Source organism: Platalea leucorodia (assembly GCF_965183815.1).
Source record: "Platalea leucorodia genome assembly, chromosome: 13".
Classification (NCBI taxonomy): domain Eukaryota; kingdom Metazoa; phylum Chordata; class Aves; order Pelecaniformes; family Threskiornithidae; genus Platalea; species Platalea leucorodia.
This window is the reverse complement of record NC_138835.1, coordinates 16,398,777-16,419,238: the sequence shown is the minus strand read 5'-3', so window position 1 is coordinate 16,419,238 and position 20,462 is coordinate 16,398,777. Positions and strand designations below refer to the sequence as shown.

The window sequence follows — 20,462 nt, the reverse complement described above, 5'->3', positions numbered from 1 at the left end:
GCCGCCGCCCCGGCGGAGCCGCCCCCGCCGTGCGCCCCCGGGCCCCGGTGCGGCCCCCTGCGCCCCGCCCCGCCGCCGCCGCCCGCTCCGCACAATGGGGGCGGCGCGGCGGGGCGCGTAGCGGCGGGCGGGGAGGAGGAGGAGGAGGCGGCGGCAGCGGCGGCGGCGGGGAGGGGGTCCCGGGCCCCGGCATGGTGCAGCGCGGCAGCCGGGGCCGGGGCGCGGAGGCTCGGCGGGAGCCCTGCGCCCCGCTGCCCGCCCGCGACGCCGAACCCGCCTGGTGCAAGACGCCGAGTGGGCACATCAAGCGGCCGATGAACGCCTTCATGGTGTGGTCGCAACACGAGCGTCGCAAGATCATGGACCAGTGGCCCGACATGCACAACGCCGAGATCTCCAAGCGCCTGGGCCGGCGCTGGCAGCTCCTCCACGACTCCGAGAAGATCCCCTTTGTCAAGGAGGCCGAGCGCCTGCGCCTCAAGCACATGGCCGACTACCCCGACTACAAGTACCGGCCTCGGAAAAAGGGCAAGGTGGGCGCCGGCGCGTCCCGCCCGCGCCTCCCGGTGAAGATCAAGCCCTCCGTGCTGGGCCGCGTCTCCGCCGGCCGCAGGCAGCCCGCCAAGCCGCCCGCCGCCCCGCAGGAGCCCGCGCCGGAGGCGACCGTCGAGGACTGCCCCGTCGCGCCCGGCCCGGCCACCTGGCACGCGGCACCCGCCGGGGAGCGCGGCCCCCAGGAGCCCCCCGCGCCCCCAAGCCCCGCCGCTGCCTGCCCCGAGCCGGGGAGGTCCCCGGAGAGCGGGTCCCCCTCTCCCGTGTCGGCCGGGTCCCCTCCCTCCTCCTTCAGCTCCGACGAGGAGCTGGAGGAAGAGCTGCTGGGGGTCGTGCCCGGGCGGGCCCCCGCCGGTGCCGCCTGCGGCGCCCTGGACTGGTCCGTCTTCGACAAGGAGCACGACCCCTTCCCGCGGGGCGGCTCCTCGCACTTCGAGTTCCCGGACTATTGCACGCCCGAGGTGACGGAGATGATAGCGGGGGACTGGCTCATGTCCAGCATCTCGGACTTGGTCTTTACCTACTGAGTCCCGCGCTCCGCAGGTAACGCTCTTTTTTTTTTTTCCCCACAATCAGGTCGTATCAAAAAAAAAACCAGAAAAAAAAAAAAAGAACCGAAACCAGCTGTTTACATGCAGGAATCAGGTATTTTGCCTTGAAGCCGCTGGAAGGCAGAGCTCCCTGCTCACCCCATCCCCCTGGCACACACCCACTCCTTGTCCGTCCGTCTGTCCGGCCCTCGCCTCGCGACCGCGGGACGCGTGGCTGGCCGCCGTGGTTATTTGCCCGTGAAATGCGAGTGTCTAATCGGGTTTTCATTGTCAGCGCCCTGTGCCCAGCCCCTTCCCCCTGCGGCTCTGGCCACCGCGGTGCTGCCGGCCATGGCCGCCCCGGCCGCTCCCTTCCCCGCCGGCCGCTGCCCCATGCTCCCTCCGGAGCACCCGGCGCTCGGTGCCCATCCAGCCCTCCCCGTTCCTCGGGGAAGGGCCGATTCCTTTTGCTTTTTGACTGCATTTAAAGCACGGCTTCGATTTTCTCCTCTTCCTCGTTGCAGCCCTTAGGGAGGGATCCCCGGCCGCGCCGTGTCCGGGGGCGGCAGAGCCATGCGGAGCCCTCCCTGCCCGACGCCCTGTGTCGTGGGGGTCCCCGGCTTCGGGGGTTCGGCGTCCCACGGGACCGGCTCTTTCCCTGCGCTTTCCCTGCGGCGCGCGCTCCCCGCCGCTCGCTTTGGGAAGAGCGAAGTTGCGCGCACGTGATCCACACGTGGACGCGGGAGGCTGTGTTGTTCCTCTCGCCGGGCGGTTGTGCGGAGGAGGCCGTGCCCGGAGCCACCCCGAACCCCGGCGGGGGTGAGCCCTTCCCGGAGCAGCCAGCCCCCATTTTAGCCTTGGAGCCGGTGCCCGTGGAGGACCCGCTCTGGGCTGGCTCGCCTTGGCCGGTGCAGCCGGGTCCCACCGCGCCCGGCCGCGGCGGGCGATGCTGCCGGGGCGGCAGGGAGCGGGCAGGGCAGGGCGGCTGGGACGGGGTGCTGCGGGAAATCTGCCTTAAACGACCGCCTGAACAGGGCCGAGAGCAGCGGCAGCCGATGCCGGTGGGCGCGTGGGGAGCGGGCGATGCTCCGGCGCGGTGCTCCTCCACGCGGCGCCGCTCCGTGCCCCGCTACCGGCTGTGCCAAGAGCAGGGGCATCCCGGCAGAGCGCTGCCAAGGAGCCTCCCGGCAGGGAAGGTCCCGCTGCGGCGGCTCCTCCATCCAGCCGGGTTTTTCTTTGCTTTTCCTAATGGCTCCTTCCTGCAACGAGCGGCCGCCTCCCGCTGCCGGGGAGCACGTGGCTGCAGCAGCGGCTCGGCGGCCGCCGCAGGCTGCGTTTGTGGGGCAGGGGCTGTGCTCCGGTGCGGCTGGGCTGTGCGGGGAGCCGGCGGGGACCCCGGCCACCCCGAGCTGCCAGCCCTGGGGCCGTGGCCATGGCAGGGGCTGGCAGCTCCCAGCGGAGCCGTACTGGGCTCTGAGGTCCCCCATGGTCCCGCTTCCCCAGGGGCTTTGGGGGTGCGGGAGCCCCTCCGACCCTTCCCAGGGGACCGGGGGCAGCGGGGAACCCCCTCCCTGGGGCTCTGCCTCCCCATTTTGGGGCTGCCAGTTCCTCTGGTCGCAGGCTGCCCCATGCCTGCCCATGGCCGTGGGGCCGGACGGAGCCGCGACCAGGGGAAGGGCAGCCCCCCACCGGGTCCGGGCAGCCCCCCGGGGCGGCTCGGAGCAGGGACCTGCCTGGCCCTGCTGCCAGAGGTGCCGCTGGCCCTGGGTCAGCCGTGGGGACAGGCACCGCGGCGCAGGGAGAGGTGCGTCCCCGGGCCCGTTGCAGGGATGCTCGGTGTCCCCCAGCCCCGTCCCGGGCGGCCTTGGGGTCCCCCGGCGGCGCCTCCCTGACGGCAGCCATCAGCATTGTAGATGTGTCGGTGTGTAGCGGTAGCTGTGCGTGTGTGTGTCGGCGTTGCGTTAGCCACGGTGTTTCGGTAGCCCCGGTGCGGGTGCCAGCCTGCGGAGGCAGGCGGGCGTCACGCATCAGACACGTGTTCCCCGTATAGAGCGCGTCCCCGTCCCTGCCCCCCCCCAGGCCGTTTCCCACCGGACCCAGCCCCAACCCAAGCTGGAAAAGCCAAAAAAGCGCCGGGCCAGCCGTGACGCCGGCAGCCTGCTCCCGCCTCGCCGCCGCCCCGGGGGGCTCTGCCTTCCCACCCCCGGGCAGCCCCGTGCCAGGAGCCCCCCGAGCCCCCTCCCATGCGTCAGCCGGGTTTGGGGTCCCCGGGGCTCTCCGGCGCGCACAGATCTCGCCCAGCACCTCGGTGCCTTCTCGGGGCGCGCGGCCGCCACGTGCCCTGCGTCGCCCACGGGTCGGGGCGCTCCCTCCGCCGACTGCCGGGCGAAACGTTTCCTCAGGAGCAGGTTCTGGGTCAGCGCCGGAGCCAGAGCCGGGGCCCCCCCGGCCGCAAGCACAACACCATCCGCTTCGTCCCCGTCCCCCCCACCCCGTCCCCCTCCCGCCCCCTCCTCGAGACTCGCTGGGTGTATTTGTCGGGGGAAAACCGTTGTGGACAGTGGTGGATTTTCTGTGCCGTGTGGTTGTAGTGCTTAGAGACCCCCCCAGCGTGCGGCCCCTCCCGCTGCGCCCCCCGCCTCCCCGCTGCCCCGCGCTGGCTGCCATGCGTGTGCGAGCGTGTGTGCGTGCGCGTGCGACATCCCGTCATCACTAGAGACAAAGCGAATAATAATAATAATAATAATAATAAATGAATAATAAAAATAAACCAAACCTCTCTCAGGAAGAAGCCGCCCCGGCGGCGGCCAAGCGGGCCGGGGGCCCCCGGAGCCGGTGGGGCCCCGGCGCAGCCTGCGGACGGGCGCCAGCGCTCGGGGTCACCTTTGTAGTGTCGTGTTAGTGAAGGGTTCCCGTGTCTGTTGTCTTGGAGAAATCGGCTTTTAGCCAAGGGGCGGCCCCGGCCTGTGCCGGGGCGTGCGACATGGCCGGCTCCGGTGCTGCGGGAGCTCGGCGAACGGTTATCCTGACTGTTGTGACTATGGAATAAAGTGTGTTGGTCTGCTGCCCACGGCTCCGGCTCCTCCTGCGCCGCCCCGCTCCTCCCGGGGGGTGCGGGGGTCCCGGGGGGATGCAGCGTTCCCAGGGGGATGCGGGGCTCCCGGGGGATGCGGGGTCCCGGTGGCCGGTGGCCAGCACCCAGCTCCCAGGGCCGTCAGCTCCCACCCCGGTCCACGGGCTCCCACGTCCCCGGGGAGGGTTCACCCTCACCGGCCGGGGCTGGGTGTCCCCGGGCGCCGTGCCCCGCTGCCGGCGGGTGGGAGCCTGCGTGTGTGCGCACACCTGTGTGCGTGTGTGCGCAGCTCCCTGCAGGTGTGCGTGCGCCCCGTGTGCGTGCGCGCAGGCCGTACACGCGTGCTCGCTCTGTGTGCGTGGCGTGTGGATGCACAGCGCGTGCGTGTGTGCGTGCACACGTATGGGCTGTGCACGCGTGTGCCCCGCGCCCACGCAGCCCCGCGGCACCCTCAGCTCCACCCGGGGGGGGGCTCTGGTCCAGGGACCGGGGGGGGGCCACGGGGGGCACGCGCCGATTGCGTCACACACACACCCCCCCCCACCCGCAGCTGTTGCCATGGCAACAAGGGGAGCCCGGAGCATCCCTGGGTACCAGCGGCCCCTCCCGCCCCGGGCGGTGCTGGGGACTGGGCTGTCCCCGGGGGGTGGCCGTGCTGCAGTGACTCCCCAGCCCCACGGGAGCGCAGGGCTGCACCCACTCTGGGGCAGCACCCAGCACCTCCCCGGGGCGCCCTGGCCGCAGTCCCGCAGCCGCGGGGGCAGCGATGCCCCGGTACAGCAGCCCCCAGGACGCTGCCTGGCTCGGCCGGGAGCAGGGAGGCCTGTGGCTCTGGCCTCGCCACGGTCCCGGCTCGCCGGCCATCGCTGCGGCCCTCCTGACCTCACCATGGGTCGGGGCCACGCGGGGCTGGGTGCCCGGTGCCCGGCATTGCCCACGCGTCACCGCCACGGGCCCGGCTCTGAGTCACGCACAGCGGCCGCACGCAGCCTCTCGCCAGCTCCGCAGGCAGCGGCGGGGGCTCGCGGCCTCGCAGCGGGGTCCCGCTCCCTTCCACCCCGGCGCGGCTCCCCCCATCCCCACCCCCAGTCCCCGGGGGCAGGATGGGGCCGGGGCTGTGCTGAAGCTGGGGGCCGGCCGCCCGCCCGCGGACAGTGCCGGGGATCCCCCCGGCCACGAGGAGAGCGGAGGGACCCCTGCTGCTGCCGGCGCTGGGACGGGGAAGGATGTGCTAAGGCATCTGTGCCCCCCCAGGTAAGCGGGGAGCAGGCAGGGCTGCGGGCAGGGGTGTGGGCAGGGGTGAGCCTCTGTGGGGACGCGGGGGGATGCAGGATGAGGGCAGCCTGGGGGGGCAAAGCGATGGGCACCAGGGTGGTCCCCAGGGTGGTTCCCAGGGTGAGGCCCCCCCCCCAACCCCTGCATGTGAGAAGGGATGGAGGGACAAGCGTGTCCCCAGGTCTGGGGACAGCCAGGCTGGGCAGAGGGGCTGGGGCTGCTCCGGGGGACAGCCGGTCCCGCCAGCAGCGCGATCCCCCCGCGAGGCCTCTCCGGCGCAGGGCTTTGTTCAGCACCGCAGCCGGCACCGAAAGGGTCCCGGTCCCCCCCCCTCCGGGCTGACATTTCCACACTCATCCTCCCCTGCACCCGCACCGCACCCGCCGGGCTGCGGGGCCGCCCTGGCAAGGGCTGGGCAGTTCCCATGGCGGTGCCCCAGCCCCGGGCAGGTGGCGGGGACGGGAACGCGGTGACCCCGTCCCCGCAATGTGGTGGCCGTGTCCCCGCGTCCCTGCAAGGCAGCGGCCCCTCGGCCACCCCAAAGGTGCTCGCATCCCTCCCCGCCGCCGCCCCTCCTTCCCCATTGCCGGCGATTGGGTGGCTGCAGGTGGCCTGATGTCGGGCCCGATCCTGCCAGCACGGCCCCCGGGCCCGATCCTGCCAGCACGGCGGCGGGGCCGTGCCGGGGCTGTGCCGGGGCTGGATCCGGCCCAGGACGCGCAGGGCCCTGCGGGGCAGGGGGGGTCCCTTCCTCCATCCCGTGTGGAAGCCCCAGCGGGATGAGGGCAGCGGTGCTCTCGGTCCCCCTGAGGACGTGGCCTCGGCCTCGCTGCCCCGGCCGGGTCCTGGTGGCCAAGACAGAGCCCTGCGGGGAAGGGGCAGCTCTTGGGGTCCCTCTTGGTGCTCCCCAAAACAGGCGATGGCCCCTGCATGGGGGGTGCATCCAGCACCGGCGCCCTGTCCCCCGCCCTGCAGCCGGGGCGAGGGCAGGAGCTGACTCGGCCCCGCGGGTGCTGCGGCTGCAGGAGGGGAGCGGCTGTGGGTCCCAGGGTCCCGTCGCCCTCCCCGCGGCCCGGCCCGGCCCCCCTGTGCCCCCCAGGCCTGACGCCCGCCCGTGAACCCGGCTGCGGCCGCGGCCGCGGGCCCAGCATGGCGCAGGGGGAGCAGCACGGGGTCCGCTCCTACCTCCAGCTCTTCTACGAGGGCTGCAGCGGGGCCAGCCCCGACGGACGGGGACGCGTCCTCGCCCCACGCAGCCTGGGCCCCCCCTCATCGGGAAGGTAAGAGAGACCCCGAAACCCCTTCCTCCCTGGTGCCCCGGAGAGGCACCCCCCGCCCGCGCCATGGCACCTGGGTGGCCCTGTCCCCCGGGGACCCTGTTCCTGCTCGTGGGGGCCGCCGCGCTGGCTGCCGGCTCCCTGCTGCCCCCGGAGCCGGAGGGCATCGGGGAGGAGGAGGTCGTGGTGCTGGACGCGCAGATGGCGTGGTGCAACCATGTGCCGGGGACGTGCCGGCTGGCGGGCACGGCGCTGTGCGCGGCGGCCGGGTGCCATCGGGCTCCAATCCTGTGCGCTGGCCCCAGGAAGAGGAGCAGCAGCTCTCGCCCATCCCATGTGGCAGCCCCCTGCCGCGGCCCCCCGCCGCCTTCGCCCCGGCAGGGATGGCGGTGCCCTTCGGCATCTCCCGTGTTCACGGCGTCCAGCCCCGGCAGGACGCCCGAGGCCGGGGAGGCAACGGGGGATGCCCAGCACGGGGCCAAGACGCGCTGCAGCCCGGGAGCCGGCTGGATCACCTGGAGCTGGTTTGTGGCCAGCACCGCGGAGCACCCGGCTCAGTCCCGGCACGGCCCGGCAAAGCTGCGATGGCTGGGAGCAGGCGCAGGGGGGTCAAACACAGCCGCGGCCCCCACCCTCAGCACGGTGCCGAGCTGGGCCAAGCCGTGCCCAGCCTGCACGGCACAGCGTGCCAGCGTCCACCCAACGGCACCCGGGAGGGACGCGGGCGTTCGCGCAGGCCACCGCTTCCCTGTAGGTGCTCTTTTTGGGGAAATAAAAGACCTGTGACGTTTCCTCGTGCGCTGTTCTCTCCAATTGCCCGGGGCGAGGCCTGGCTGTGCCCGGGAAGAGCGAGGCAGGCGAGGGATCCCTGCGGGCAGTTCAGCCCCTCGGCCGGTGCTGGGCTCGCCGTCCAGGCTCCAGGCAGCGTGCCAGAGCCGGGCATCGCATTAACGCGGTAACAAGGGCGCGTGGCGCGAGGAGCGGTGCTTTGCTGGCTCTCCAGGCTTCCCCCCGCTGCAAAACCTCAGCCCTGCCCGCCCTCCGAGCCCCCCGAGCCCCCCGCACCCTGCGGGCCTCTGCCTGCGCGTCCCTCCCGAAGGCCTTTGAGCGCTATTGGGAAAATCGCTGCCAGAGAGGAAGCCACAGGGAACTAAAAATAGCCCCGGCGCGATCCCGTAAACACGGCCGCCAGCCTTGTGCCGCCCAGCAGAGCCCATTGCCAGCCTGGGGACAGCGGCAGCATCACCCCGGCTCAGCGGGGCATGCCCGGCCGCTGGAGGCTGCACGGGGGAAGCGGTGACGGCCGGGTCTCTGCCGACGGGCACCGTGCCCGGGATCTCCCGCAGCCAAGTGCCCGGCCCGGGGTGCAAAAGGGGCCGGGAGGTCAGGTTATTTACAGCCCCGTGCTGCCACTGAGGGGGGGATGCCCCGGAGAGCCGACGGCACGTGCAAGTCCTGGCGTTCAACCAAAGGTAGGCAGATGAAGGAGAACAGCAACCGGGGCACGCAAGCACCGCTTGGCTCCGCTCCCGCTTCTCTTCCCACGGGGCTGCGACGCCACGCAGGTCGGGGAGCGCAGAGCTGGCCTGGGCCACGAGAGCGGAGCTGGCAGCCCCGGCCCCGCGCCGCGGCCCCTGCCGGCACAGGGCGCGGGAAGGAAGCGTGTTTAGTAACTGTTTATTTTACAGTTATAGGGTTTGTACAAATCTGCATTTACAGGGGTATGTGTAAGTCTTTGTACAGAGTAACTGAAGCACCCGAAGCGACCGCCTCCTCCCAGGCCCTTCCTCCCCCGGGGACAACGCAGGAACTAAAGTGCATCATGGCCAGAGAGCAGGGGGCTGCAGGGGCCTCCCCCCTCCCCTCCTTCGGGGCGGCGGGGGGCATGCGGAGGGGTCCTGGCCCCTCCAGCAGCACCCCCAGCTCACCGCAGACTCTCCTGCACCATGGGTTTCTAAAGTGCTAAATCACCCGGCCCTCTGCGCCGCTGCCGCCCCGGGGAGGTGCCGAGGGCCAGAAACAGGCTCTGCCTTCCGCCACGCTGGGAGAGGAGACCCCCGGGAGCCCCCGGCTCGCGCCAGCGGCACAGACGGCCCTGGCACCGGTGAGCAGCGGAGGGACCGGGTCTCGCTGCCCTGCCTGCACGGGAGCAGATTCACACGCTCTGGATTTCAGCCTGCAGAGGCAAAGGGAACTCCCCTGCTCAGAGCTTTACGGCAACACGGGTCAGGCGTGCCGACTGCCCGCACGCCCTCCGGCCAGCCCGACGGTCAGAAAGGCGCGGCCCCTCCGAGAGCGAGGGCCCACGGGGCAAACCAGAGCTCACCCAGAGGCGGTTACGGCCCGAGAGGCAGGGGGCTGGGACAGGAGGGTGCCGAGTCTTGCAGGGCACGAGTTTTCTTCTCTATCCCAAAATCCGTAACTCTTCAACCAACACCCGCCCCTGGGCACGGCACAGATGGCTTTGGGCACCACACACCAACGGCGGGGGAGCTGGGGGGGAGCCATAAGGGACAGGTAAGGGCACTTGCGGGAGGTTTAGCAGCTCGGGAGAGGTAGAGGCACAGAGTGTCTATTGGCTTTGTCTCAGCGGGACACCGAGCTGTCTGGAAGGATTTGCTGCTTAGCTGGGAGGGCGGGGAGCGCGAGGACTGTTAATGGGACTGGGTGGGGAGACAGGAGCTGCGCGGGAATTGGGGGTGGCCTTTCCGAGAAACTCCCTCACTTGTGTTATTCCGAGGGGTGACGCTGAAGTCCGACCAGCTCGTGGGGGAGATTTATGACAGATTTCCTACCACAGTGACTTCTGTCCTGTGCAAAGCATTTCACAAGGTGGAAAAAGCTTTTCTCTGCGTTAGAGCCTGCTTCCAGAGCTGTAAAAAAAAGCCTGCAACGGGTGTTTATGGTGCCGCTAAGACTCGTGGTGACGCGATCTGGCACATGACAGCACATACCTCGGGCAGGGTGAGCGACACTCATCTCTCACCTCGCTGACCCAAGATACGACCGCGCTACAGCCAGCGAAGGAGCCCCAGCGACCGAGGGCTAAGCTCCCTCTGGCCGTCCTGCGGATCTGCTCCTGTCCCCTGCCCTCCTCTCCTGTAAACGGATCAGCCTGCAAAGATGAGGAAGCAAAAAGAGCCAGGGAGCGTTACACACTGGAGAGAACCTCACGGCAGGGCGCCGACAGGGGTTTGTGAAAGGTTTGGCTCTACTCAGAGGCTGCCTACAGGAAAGGGAAGGGCCGGACCACGGGCGAGGCCGAACGCAGCCGGCGGGGCACGCTGGCAGCAGCTCCCTTGCAGACGGGAGCAACGCAGAGCCAGAGGGCTGCCCTGTTCCTCAGGAGCGTAACAGCCTCTCGCCCCCCCGCCACACGCACCCAGGCCGAACCCTGCCAGGACGCTCTCCTCCGGGCGAGGATCTGCCCTCGCTCCCACTAATTAACCCCGACAGAGAACGCGGGATCGTTTCCGCATAGCCCACGCGCGGCTCTGCACTCGTCCAGTCACCTGTGCGCAGCCTGAAGAGCCTGACTTGTCCGTATCTCCGGTTCCTCTTGAGACAGCGGCGGTGCCCGTCTGCTCACCCGTGCACGGGGAGGAGAGAACAAGGTGAGCGTCGGTGTGGGGAACAATCCTGCTGGGCTGGTTCCCGTCAGTCTCTGTCGCAAAGGCCAAAAGCGTCACTGGACGCAGAAAGAATAAAAAATAATCTTCAGACAGGTCGTTTCCAGACACGTCCTTCCATCAAACATCCCCCCTTCCCGCCAGGGAAGGACGCGGCGACAGGGAAGGCCCTTCCTCTGGCTTCAGGGGAAAATCTGCAGTTCAAACTTGGGCGCCCACTCCAGCGCGCTCTTCACCACGGCCAGGGCAGCTGCTCCCAGCGCGACCGTCAGCCCCATCACCGCCAGCTTGACAAAGCGGTTGGTCCTTGGCTTTGTCAAGACGGATTTTGTCCGCTCCTCCCCTCGGAGCCGCTCCCTGAAGCGCTGCCTCAACACAGTGTCTGGTCTCTGCTGCACTGACGCCAACTCAAAGTCCTTAAAAGTGGAAGCTGCAGTTCTGCAAGAGAAGAAACGGGTCAAGGAGCGTCCCCAGCTCGCCCTCGGGACCAGCCTCCTGCCAGGGAGGAAGATCTTCACGAGGAAGCAAGACCTGGCAAGGGGACGTACAGCAGATGTGGGCACACGGGGTGCCCTGCGCTCACCGTTCAGCCTGCTGCTGAGCTGCCTCCCTGGCAAGTTCGGATGGTGGGAACTGGACAAAAAGGTCCCCAGCTCTGCTGATCAGAGTCTCGTAAGGAAGGTCCTGTGGGATCTGGGACAGGAGGTGGTGGACAGAGGCCATGTCGCACTCGCAGTCCAGAACTTCCTGCTCCCGGTACAGCACGATCTGTGGAGAGGAGCGAGAGCACTGAGGACAGCCGGGGAAGCGGGGACGATTCCTTGTCGCTCGCTGGCACTCACTTCAGAGCCGGAAGAGAAAAACATTTCGCTTCCACCTGAAAGACCTGCCCTTCCTCCAGAGGACACGCTGCAGCGGAGCATTCCCCGTCTGGGGAGAGAAACGCCAAACCCTTCCCGAGACTCCGAGGCCGCGGAAAGCCCCTTTCTGGGTAGTTACATCTGTCTTCTGAGCAGAGCCTGCTACTGGCAGGTCAGAGATGTGGGCTCAGTGGGGCTTCACTCCACAATTTGAGATTTGTTTGGATCCCCCATAGGAGAAAGGGCAGACGGACGCACAGCGCAGGGCTGCCCCCAGCCAGCCCGGCTCCCCAGCACCCAAGCAAGTGCCCAGCAGCAGGGCCAGCGCATGAAAGCAAAGAAAACCGCTGGATCACGCTGCCTCCACGGCACTGAACTAGAACAGCCTGAAGATCCGGACACCCCCAGGCTGCGTCGAGCAATCCTGGACCCCCCCTGCCCTCCACCAGCGCCAAGGACTTGGGGGGCCCCTGCAGAGCGGGGTCCAGCGGGGGACAGCAGCAGCACTGGGTTTGCCAGCCCCCCTCTGCAGCCCCAAACCACCGGCACCTCGCAATGGTTTGGTTAACCCCGCTGCCGTTCCAGCCAATACCTACCACAGCAGCAAAATAAATGGGCATCAGTGGATGGCAAGCCAGGAAGAAGTCATATAATCGCACGACGTGCCTGAAGTCGGACAAAACATGCCCGAACCAGGTGATCAGCCAGCTGAGAGCAAAGATGGTTCCCACCTCCGCGCTGCACAGAGAGAAAGTGCTGTTAGGTCAGCTGCTGCCAGCAGCTCGGAAACTGCTGAAATGCTCCTGGGCGATCCCTGCGCCGCACCTCCGTGCCTGGGAGGGGAGACAGACCTGGCTATCAGCAGAGCGTTCAGAGCTCAGTCCAGATCCATGAACGCGGATTATTATTATAGCATTGTTATTATCCTTTGATACAAGCCCAAGGCAAAGTACTGCCACTACTCGTCTCACATCCAGTGGGTCCACAGCAGAGGCCCCAACGGTCTGCTTTCAGGAGAGCCTGAATGCGTGACGTGCCCCGTCACTGTCTGGCACGCTGACCTGAGGACACCTGAAGTCCTGCAGCACAGTCAACTTTTCAGATTCCTTTCCACCCTAAAGGCTTACTAACTCCTGGGAGTTTCCAAATCAGGCTTGGTAGCCAAAGGCATCCCGGCCACGAAACATAACACAGACGTTTGCCCAGAAAAGGATCCTGGACTGAACCTTCCCACTTACCTTCCTGCTTCTGCTTTATTCTGCGCAGACTACGCTTGCGTGTCCCTATTGCACGGCCTGGGAATTATCCCCAGAAGTAGCAACAAACTACAGCAAGGCGACACCAGCCACAAAACTGGGCACGCGAAGCGGTTGTGGCAGCTTTGTGTGACACCGACTGCAACCCCCCAGCCTTTCCAATATGGACTGGAGACCACGGAGGTGAAGATGGCACTATGTAAAAGCCCTCAGAACAGGCAGCATAGGTTTGGGTCTGCTCGGAAGCAGAGTGCCACGTGGCTTTGGACTGTCACCGTTAGCTGTGGGTCAGCCGCTGGCTCGCTCTGAGGAAGCCACTGTGGTGCTGGGGACACGCTGGTGCGAAGGGCCCCGTGAACGGTAACGCGAGACAGGCAGGGCAGAGCTAGGAGGCTCCGAGGGAGGGTCTGCGTACCTCTGCATGAAGTCATGCACCTCAGGGTTCACCTGGTCTATGATGGGCATCAGGTAATTTAAAATGTGCTTGGTATTATCCATCGTTGGGTCCATAAAATCCCTGAAGAAAGATTTAAAAGAAGGTCCGTCAAGCAAAGCTTTCCTCCAGGGAGGCAGCCAGAAGGTAAATAAACAAACTGCAATAAACAGCCCCAAGGAACTCTGCCTATCTGGGACAGGCTCGCTCTTACTTGCCTGGGCCACTCAGGGCTGATCCGCACAGAAAACCCGGACCCAGACAATCACGCTGGTGTCAGCTGACACTTCTTATTTTGCTGCAGCACACGTGTGAACCATAAAGCCTTTCCAGCACCCAAACCCTAACTCCCTCTCTGGTAGAGGAGGGAGGATCCCTCCAAACCGCGCCCCAGCTGAAGGCTTGTTCTCATTTCAGTGCACAAATTGGAGAGTCACTTGCCCTGGGGCTCGGGACGCTGGTGGCACAGACCACGCTGCCCAGGGCTGTACAAGGCCACGGGGAAGGCACTGCGCTGAGCCAGCCCCCAGGAGCCGGAGAGGCCCTGACAGCAGAGATGGCCAGAGAACAATGAATAATGCATGCGTGTTGGCTTTTTCAACTTCAAGAGATGTTACAAATTAATCTGACAGCCTTCAATTATCCCTTCCCCAGAGCACAACTCGCTGCAAAGCCACGTGCTATCGTGCGGTCACGCTGCGCTCTCGCAGCACCCCTCTGGGCAGGGACGCGACAGGCAGCCAGCCTCAGCCCAAGGCTCTGCCTTCCAGGCTCCCCTGCTCCGGGAGAGGCCAGCCCCATCCGCGCAGGCGTCCCCACAGCCCCAGGACACGCAGGCGGCTCCTCTCCTCCAGCCGAGCCCGGTGCGTACCTGAGATGATGCGTCGAGAGCTTTTCCACCAGAGCCGTGGCCAGTCTGTCCCCCACCACCAGGAGGAAGGTGACCACGATGTCATGGTAGCCCTGGTAGTAGTGCAGCTGGGGGTTGCGCTTGAGGACGTGGAGGATAATATCGATGAGCTCCTCCTGCAAGCCTTCCCTCTGGTCATCTGGCATCCCTGTGGGGACAGCAGCGGGCGGCGGTGGGACGGGCTGTGTCACCTACCGGCGCCTGCCGTGGGAGCAAGGAGAGGACCCACGCATTTACCAAGCTGCCTGATCCCAAGGGACGTGGTGCAAAGGGGAGGGAGGTAAAACCAGCAGGAAAAAAATATCCCCAGCCCTAATCCTGCCCCTCAAAACTCTGATGGCCCAGGGGAAGCCGGCCAGTTGGTTGTTTGATCTCCAGTTCTGCAGTGCCCCTACCTGCGAGGAAGCCACCGTGGAGGACGGGAGCAGGGTTTACTGAGGTTTGTACAGTGCTGTGAAGAGCGAATTGCGCTGCACATCCAGCACTGCTGAGGACATTTTAATGATTTTTAATTTCCCAGGGGTTCTAGAAAAAAATTAAACAGGACTCATTTTCACAGAAACTGCGCCAGTTGCATCAGATTGCGAGGCCTCCATCGCCACAACTTTCTGTCGGTCCCCTGCTAACAGCATGTGTTTAGGGACAGGATGTCACAGGAAAAACATTGTTCCTGCCACGCACAGCTGCAGCCAGTTTCTGGCAGGCCTCGTCAACAGATAAAATGCCCAAAGGCCAAGCAGAAAGTCCCAGTGGAGATCCGGCAATGGCCAAGTTCTCCTTTTCCCCTGCTTCACTTAACGCGTCTAAAAATAGGCAGGAGGCTGCCATTCAAGGGCAAAAAAATCTGTACTAGCGGACCCTTCAGGAATCAGGCTTGCACACAGTATCCGCACTCGGAAGAGAATCAGAGTGAATCAATTGTTTACGCAAAATAAAAGCGGCAGAAGGGGGAAGCAGATTCTGGCCAGAAATAACGACTGCTCTGCAGAGTCAGATAGCTGCTGGATTAAATGTTTTATAAATAGCACAACAAGGCACCAGCCACCCATCAGAACTAAACAACTGCAAAAACATTTTGCTTCTAAAGGTTCAGAGCAATCTTAAATTTGGTGCACGAACCCGATTTTGAGACTGTTTTACCCCAGAAATTGTTGTAACCACTGACCAAACTGCCTTCCACGCCCCTGAGCTAGACCACGGTCCAAATGAAGTGAAGGAAACAGTATGTTTCTCAAGCTCTCCGCCCTGGTCACAACGGGCGAGGGGCACGCAGGATCCGGGCTGTAACCGTCCGACGGTACCGGCCTGCGGGCAGAGGGGCTCAGCGGGGCAGGGGGAAGCGTAACGCTGGAAGAGCCACATCAAAAACCAGCTGTAGCACAGGCAGCTGAAGGAAACCGACAGCTGCAGAACGGCTCCACCGCACGAAGAAGCTGCTGTAAGCTCACAAGGAAACGGCTTTCTAGAAGTCAGGCTCTCGGAGCAGCGGAGCGTCACCTACTGCAGCCCCCCTGCGTAAGGTCTGAGCCCCACGGCACAGAGCTTCCCCCCGCAGAGCGGGAAGAGGAGAATCCCCTCTCACCTGGTGGGAATCGGCGCAGGGATCGCCGCACGTCCAGTAGCACTTGCTGGTAATCTTTATTGTCCTCTCGCAGCTCCTTTCCTGCTGAGAAAAAGAGGAATATGATTAACACCGAGGGGTGCAAAGGTACCAGGAAGAGAGCCGGGCCAGGGAGCCGGGAGAAACCCCGCTGAAGGCAGGAGGATGAGGCCGCACGCACAGACACACCACCCCAGCGTACGTCCCTTTTCCCTATGTCACACGCCAGCCCTGTCCCCTCGCTTGCACTGCCGCGCGTTCCGACGCCAACGGCAGCTCAGCGTGAGGAAACGAGACTGTTCTTTCTTTAAACAACATACGTTAAAATGCTTAAACTGACACCACTCCCAAACGTCTTTGCTCCACGATTTTGCTGTGCAATTCAAAGCGTACTCGGCAGCAGCAAAGCACGATACGCTGCGGAGACCACAAAGAATAGTTTATTAAATAGAAATAATTCAGAAGAAAACCCCACCCACAGGTAGCTAAGATAGTTAAAACAGAAGAGAAAAGAATTTCCTGGCACACTGAACTATCCATGCGATCACGTGAAATTAAATATGGTCTGCCGGCAGCCCCGATCACCTAACCTAACCTGGCTCCTGACTGACCTGGGGGGACGCGCACTTCTGAACGGCCACAGACCCAGGAACAACAACAAAATCTGTCCTGGGGACAGTGGCTGCAAAAACTACAGGACTTGGAGCTTCTGCATTGCTAAGGTTTAAAAACCACGCAGGTCATCTTCCCCGCTTCTGCTCTGACCAAACACCACACGTGCTTCACGCAACAAACTGCTTCATCTATGCCTGGAAGAGACACCTCGGAAGAATTCAGCACAGCCACCTCTCCCTGGGAGCAACAAAAATTAGGTTTGATACCTTCTGCTGCAGATGAACTCACAGACGCCAGCTAACCGCCAGCTAACCGCCACCAACCCCATCCAAAGTGAACTCGTTTCCATCACTGTCACTACAGAGAACACCACCCTGGCAGCACAACGGAAGCGCTGTTATTAGGAAATCGTGTATTTCCAAATCTGCCGTTTGCATACAACGCAGCGTGCGAAGCTGCGGTGCTCACGCCGCGGCGCGAGTCCCCTTCGCACACGAGCTCGCTGGGAAGCGCAGCAGCGTAGCCAGGGAAAAGGCAGGTCAGAAAGCGCGTGCTGCAGTCTCCGCAACCCTGCCTCTGGCGCGCACAGAGATCACCGAGCCGTTCTTTCAAAGCACCCCAGTCCAGGCTGTTCCGTACCTGGAAGAGGGGGCAGGTCGTCCGTATTAACGCTCAGCAGCTTCGGCCACACTTTGCAACGAATCTCGTCCGTCAAGAGCCCCCCCTCGCTGATCGCCATCCGCCGGAGCGCGGCCACATCGATGGGGTCGCTGTTCAGAGCCTGATAAATTTCCGCCACTTTTCTTTTCTTCTTAGAATCGAAGTCTGTAAGAAGACCACAGAGAGGCAAGCTGACAGGCAACGCCAAGACATGGGGGGGCAGCAACTCGGATCGGGGGGCAAAATCCACTCATGGCGATGTCACACGCGCACGACGAGGGGGATGACGCGGGACAGTTGGCACAGGCCCTGCCAGGACAGGCTAGGGACGACCCCGGCGGGCGTCCTACCAGCCGACCGTCCCCACCTCCACAGGCTCAGCACCGGGGGCACCTCACGGCTCGCAGCTTCCCTATCAACCCCCCGGTCCCAGCCGGGGAGGGAACCGCTGCTCCTCCTGACACGGGAGCCGCCACCGCTGCCCGAGCAGATCCCTCGCCCTCAGCTCCCGTAACCCCCAACAGATCAGGGCTCCGTTCAGGACCGCGACAGCCGCGCAAAGCCACCCTGCAACTGTCTGCTCTCTGACGCAGCCGCCAGCTCAGGTGTCAATGTTTCCTAAGACCAGGACTTTGTGTTCCTACTGACTCCCAGCCCGCCAGCGGCTCCTGGATGCAGCTGCCCTAGGGAGAAGCCTGAGCATTTCCACTGATAGCAGCAGCGATGAGGAAGGACATAATTATACCAGAATTAACGAATCACAAGCATATCGGCTTCTCTCCCGACAAACACAAACTTGCCAGCTATTAGTATATGCGCAGGTTAGCCAGTATTAACCAAATACCACTGTTTTGTGGAGCACGTGAACTCGGGGGCGGGTAAAGAAGGGAATAACACGTAAAGCTCACGGCGCTCTGGTTTCAGATGGGTTAAACGCACTTACAGGACACGCGAGCGCTTCCCGGGGAGCTGAGAAGGGACACTATTTCACACCGCATCGTGGTATTTGTCACCGCTGCCTCACGCGAGGAAGGAGAGAGGCGGCCGAGGGCCACCCGACAGCCCACACCGGAGGAGTTTCCACTAAGGAGGCTTTGCCGAGCGGCTGCGGGGCTGGAGCGCAGGACGAGGCCGCAAACGCTGCCTTTACTTAAAGGTTTTTTCCGACAGATCCAACTAACACTGCAGTTGGGATCCAAACGGGATTCGGTCGATAAGGGACGTGTCTGAATAGGATTTGGAGTGGGAGGAATTGAAAGGATCCCGATGGAGAAACAGCTGTTTCCCAACGCCCCACCCTCCCGGCGGGGACTCGGGGAGCGCGTTCCTCTGCCCACGTGGCACCTCTGGCGTCTCGGCGCTGCCCCGGCCCTCTCCCCGCTCCCGGGGAGCTGCGTGAGAGCGCCTGGCTGGAAGCACCGCTTTCTGCGGCGTCCGAATGGGAGGCGGCGGGCCGGCAGGCTGCTCAGACACACGGACGCTAAGTAGGTCAAGCAGCGGATGTTGTCCCTTCTCCAAGTACCCTTTTTAAATGCTTTTTGGATGAAAACAAGCTGTAACAGCCTATGCCAGCTCCAACTCCCCTCCAAACACCAAGTTCCTCGTAATGTTAAAGCTTCTAACGCTTGCCCAGTGACCACAATTTCCTTTTATTTCCCTTCCCGCCCCTTCTGCAAGCAAAGTTATTTGCACACGAAGAGAAAGCAGCGCCGCTCAGCTGGCCGGTCCCCACCCCTGCGACACCGGGCTGTCACCGACCGAAGCCTCGGGAAGGAGGGGACAAAGCCCACGGAAGAAGAAACTCCCGTTCACACACAAAGAACTTCAGGAGTAGTATGAAGGAGGGAGCACACATTGCGGGCTCCGCTTCCGAGGTTTGCTGGCAAACACCCCAGTATTTACACTGTTTCAATGTACAGTGGAAAATACAAAAAAAATGTATTTCAAACCCTTTTTTCTGCACCCGCAACACCTTAACTCGCAGCGTCAGTTATACTTTGGAGGGGAGACAGCAACACAAGCTGAGAGCGTGGGGGCTTACCGCACCGTAGCTCAAACGGTACCGTCACGGGGGTCCACCCGACGGCCACGCGTGGGTTTTTAGTTCCCTCCGTGGCTAAAAGCAGCGCTGGCGCAGTTCTCGCTGACGAGCAGCCCTGCGGCCCCAACGGCTCAAACAAGGCGCAGGCACCGGGCACCGGCACTTACACAACGCTTCACAAGGCCGGGCCGGCCCCGGCGCTGCCGCGGAGCCCCCGGTGACCGCCGCGATGGGCGGCCTGGAAAGGCGAAGCCCCGGAGAGCTCAAGGGCCTCGAGTCGGGCAGCGGCCAAACCGCAGCCCCTGCCGCTCCCCACCTGCCCGAGCCCGCGGCCCGGCGAGGGAGGGCTCCGCAGCCGCGAGGGTGGGCCCGGGCGGAGGGTCCGGACCCCCGGGACCCGCCGGGACCCCCGGGCCGGTCCCCGCCGGGGCGGCTCCGAGCGCAGCGCCCAGCCCCGCCCCGCCGCTAGGGGGCGCCGCCGCGCCTGCAGGGGGCGCTCCAGCCCCCACCTGCCTCAGAGGAAGCGGCGCCCCCCGCCCGCCAGGCCCAGCCCAGCCCAGCCCAGCCCGTACCGTGGCCGCCGACGCCGTTGCGCGGCGGGCTCCGCCGGGCCATGTTCCCGGGCGCTGCGGCGCATACCGGGCCGGAGACCGGGCCGGGCCGGGCTGGGGCTCCGCGCTCCCCGCGCCGTCCGGTCCCGTCCCGCCCCCGCCCGCTCCCCCCGCCCCTCCGCCGCCGGCGCGCGGGCGGCACGTCACGGCGCTTCAGGGCGCAGGCGCGGCGCGCGGGTCACGTGGGGGGCGCGGTTGCGCATGCGCAGAGCGGAGTGCGCCGCACGTGGCCACACCCCGCGCGCTGGGCCGCTTGTTTCAAGGTTTTTATTAAAATAAACAAAACCAAACCCAAAACCTCCCCGGCGCAGGCGGGGGCGGGTAACCCCTGGGCCGGGGAGGCAGCAGCAAGCGCTGCGGTGTGCAAACCTCGCTCGGACTGAGGGAGCAGGCCCGGGCTGGCCGGGGCTCGCGGCCTGGGGCCGCCGACCGCGTGCCGCGCTTTCGTCACACCGGGCGCTTTGACGTCGCAGCCCATCGAGGAACCGGTCACATCGTTCTAGGATAGAAAAGATTAAGTACAAGGTATTTCCGCGGGATGAAGTCACGGAGGAGAAAGCGGCCCCGGCGCACGTGAAAATCCTCCCGGCACGGCGCCGTCCCTCCTGCTCCCGCCCCGTTCGGCGTCGGCGGGTTTGACGCGGCCCACACGCTGCGCCCTGCCGCGCACAGCTACCTGCAGCGACACGGAAGCACGCGGCCCTCGCCCCCCAGAGAGGAACAACGGAGGGCTGGGGGCTCAGAGGAGCGGGAGCCCAAGGCTGCGGCGCTTGCGGAGGGACGGGCAGAGCGCTCGGCGCCCAGGACAAGCAGCTGCTGCGGTGGCTTTCGGACGGGAGGTCACCGAGGGACGGGTGCCATCCCGCTTGCAGCCGCTCCAGCCACTGAAATCCACTGAAGGGCAACGCACGCAAAAACCCAAGAATTGGTCCAGCTCCTCCGCTCCCCATCCAGCCGGGCTGAGACGGAGGAGGAGGGGTTTTTGGTTTTGTGGCAAGAGATCCTTCTGCCAGGAGATCCTTTGTTGTGCCAGGCTTCACCGTGCAAGGCGCACGGGAACGGGGAGGCGGCCTCCCCAGTACCGCAGGGCTGTCGGCCGCTCCCGCGGCAACGTGTTCCACCGCCCCGGGGAGGCCTCTA

At 65.1% G+C, this 20,462-nt stretch overlaps 2 protein-coding genes across 7 annotated transcripts; one reads left to right on the top strand and one right to left on the bottom strand.

The window, feature by feature from the left end:
- Positions 1–191: 191 nt before the first annotated feature.
- Positions 192–1,657, top strand: SOX12 (SRY-box transcription factor 12; the record flags this gene model as incomplete). Its single annotated transcript, XM_082325640.1, has 1 exon — positions 192–1,657. One exon carries the CDS (start codon positions 192–194, stop codon positions 1,077–1,079), a length of 888 nt encoding a protein of 295 aa, XP_082181766.1. The 3' UTR covers positions 1,080–1,657.
- Positions 1,658–8,390: 6,733 nt separating this feature from the next.
- On the bottom strand, positions 8,391–19,411 carry TBC1D20 (TBC1 domain family member 20). Of its 6 annotated transcripts, XR_014229697.1 has the most exons (9): positions 17,614–18,312; positions 16,650–16,835; positions 15,378–15,461; positions 13,757–13,943; positions 12,868–12,969; positions 11,793–11,934; positions 10,920–11,104; positions 10,220–10,774; positions 8,391–9,822 (listed from the first exon to the last, which is right to left on the bottom strand). XR_014229697.1 is itself a non-coding variant. In XM_082326350.1 (8 exons), exons 1-8 carry the CDS (start codon positions 19,324–19,326, stop codon positions 10,519–10,521), a joined length of 1,185 nt encoding a protein of 394 aa, XP_082182476.1. In that variant the 5' UTR covers positions 19,327–19,411; the 3' UTR covers positions 8,391–10,518. The 6 variants fall into 6 exon arrangements, 5 of the variants coding, with proteins under 5 accessions (XP_082182476.1, XP_082182477.1, XP_082182475.1 ...); XM_082326350.1 differs by lacking the exon at positions 17,614–18,312 and adding an exon at positions 19,284–19,411 and having other exon boundaries at positions 8,391–10,774; XM_082326351.1 differs by lacking the exon at positions 17,614–18,312 and adding an exon at positions 19,284–19,411 and having other exon boundaries at positions 8,391–10,774; positions 15,378–15,458.
- Positions 19,412–20,462: the final 1,051 nt, after the last annotated feature.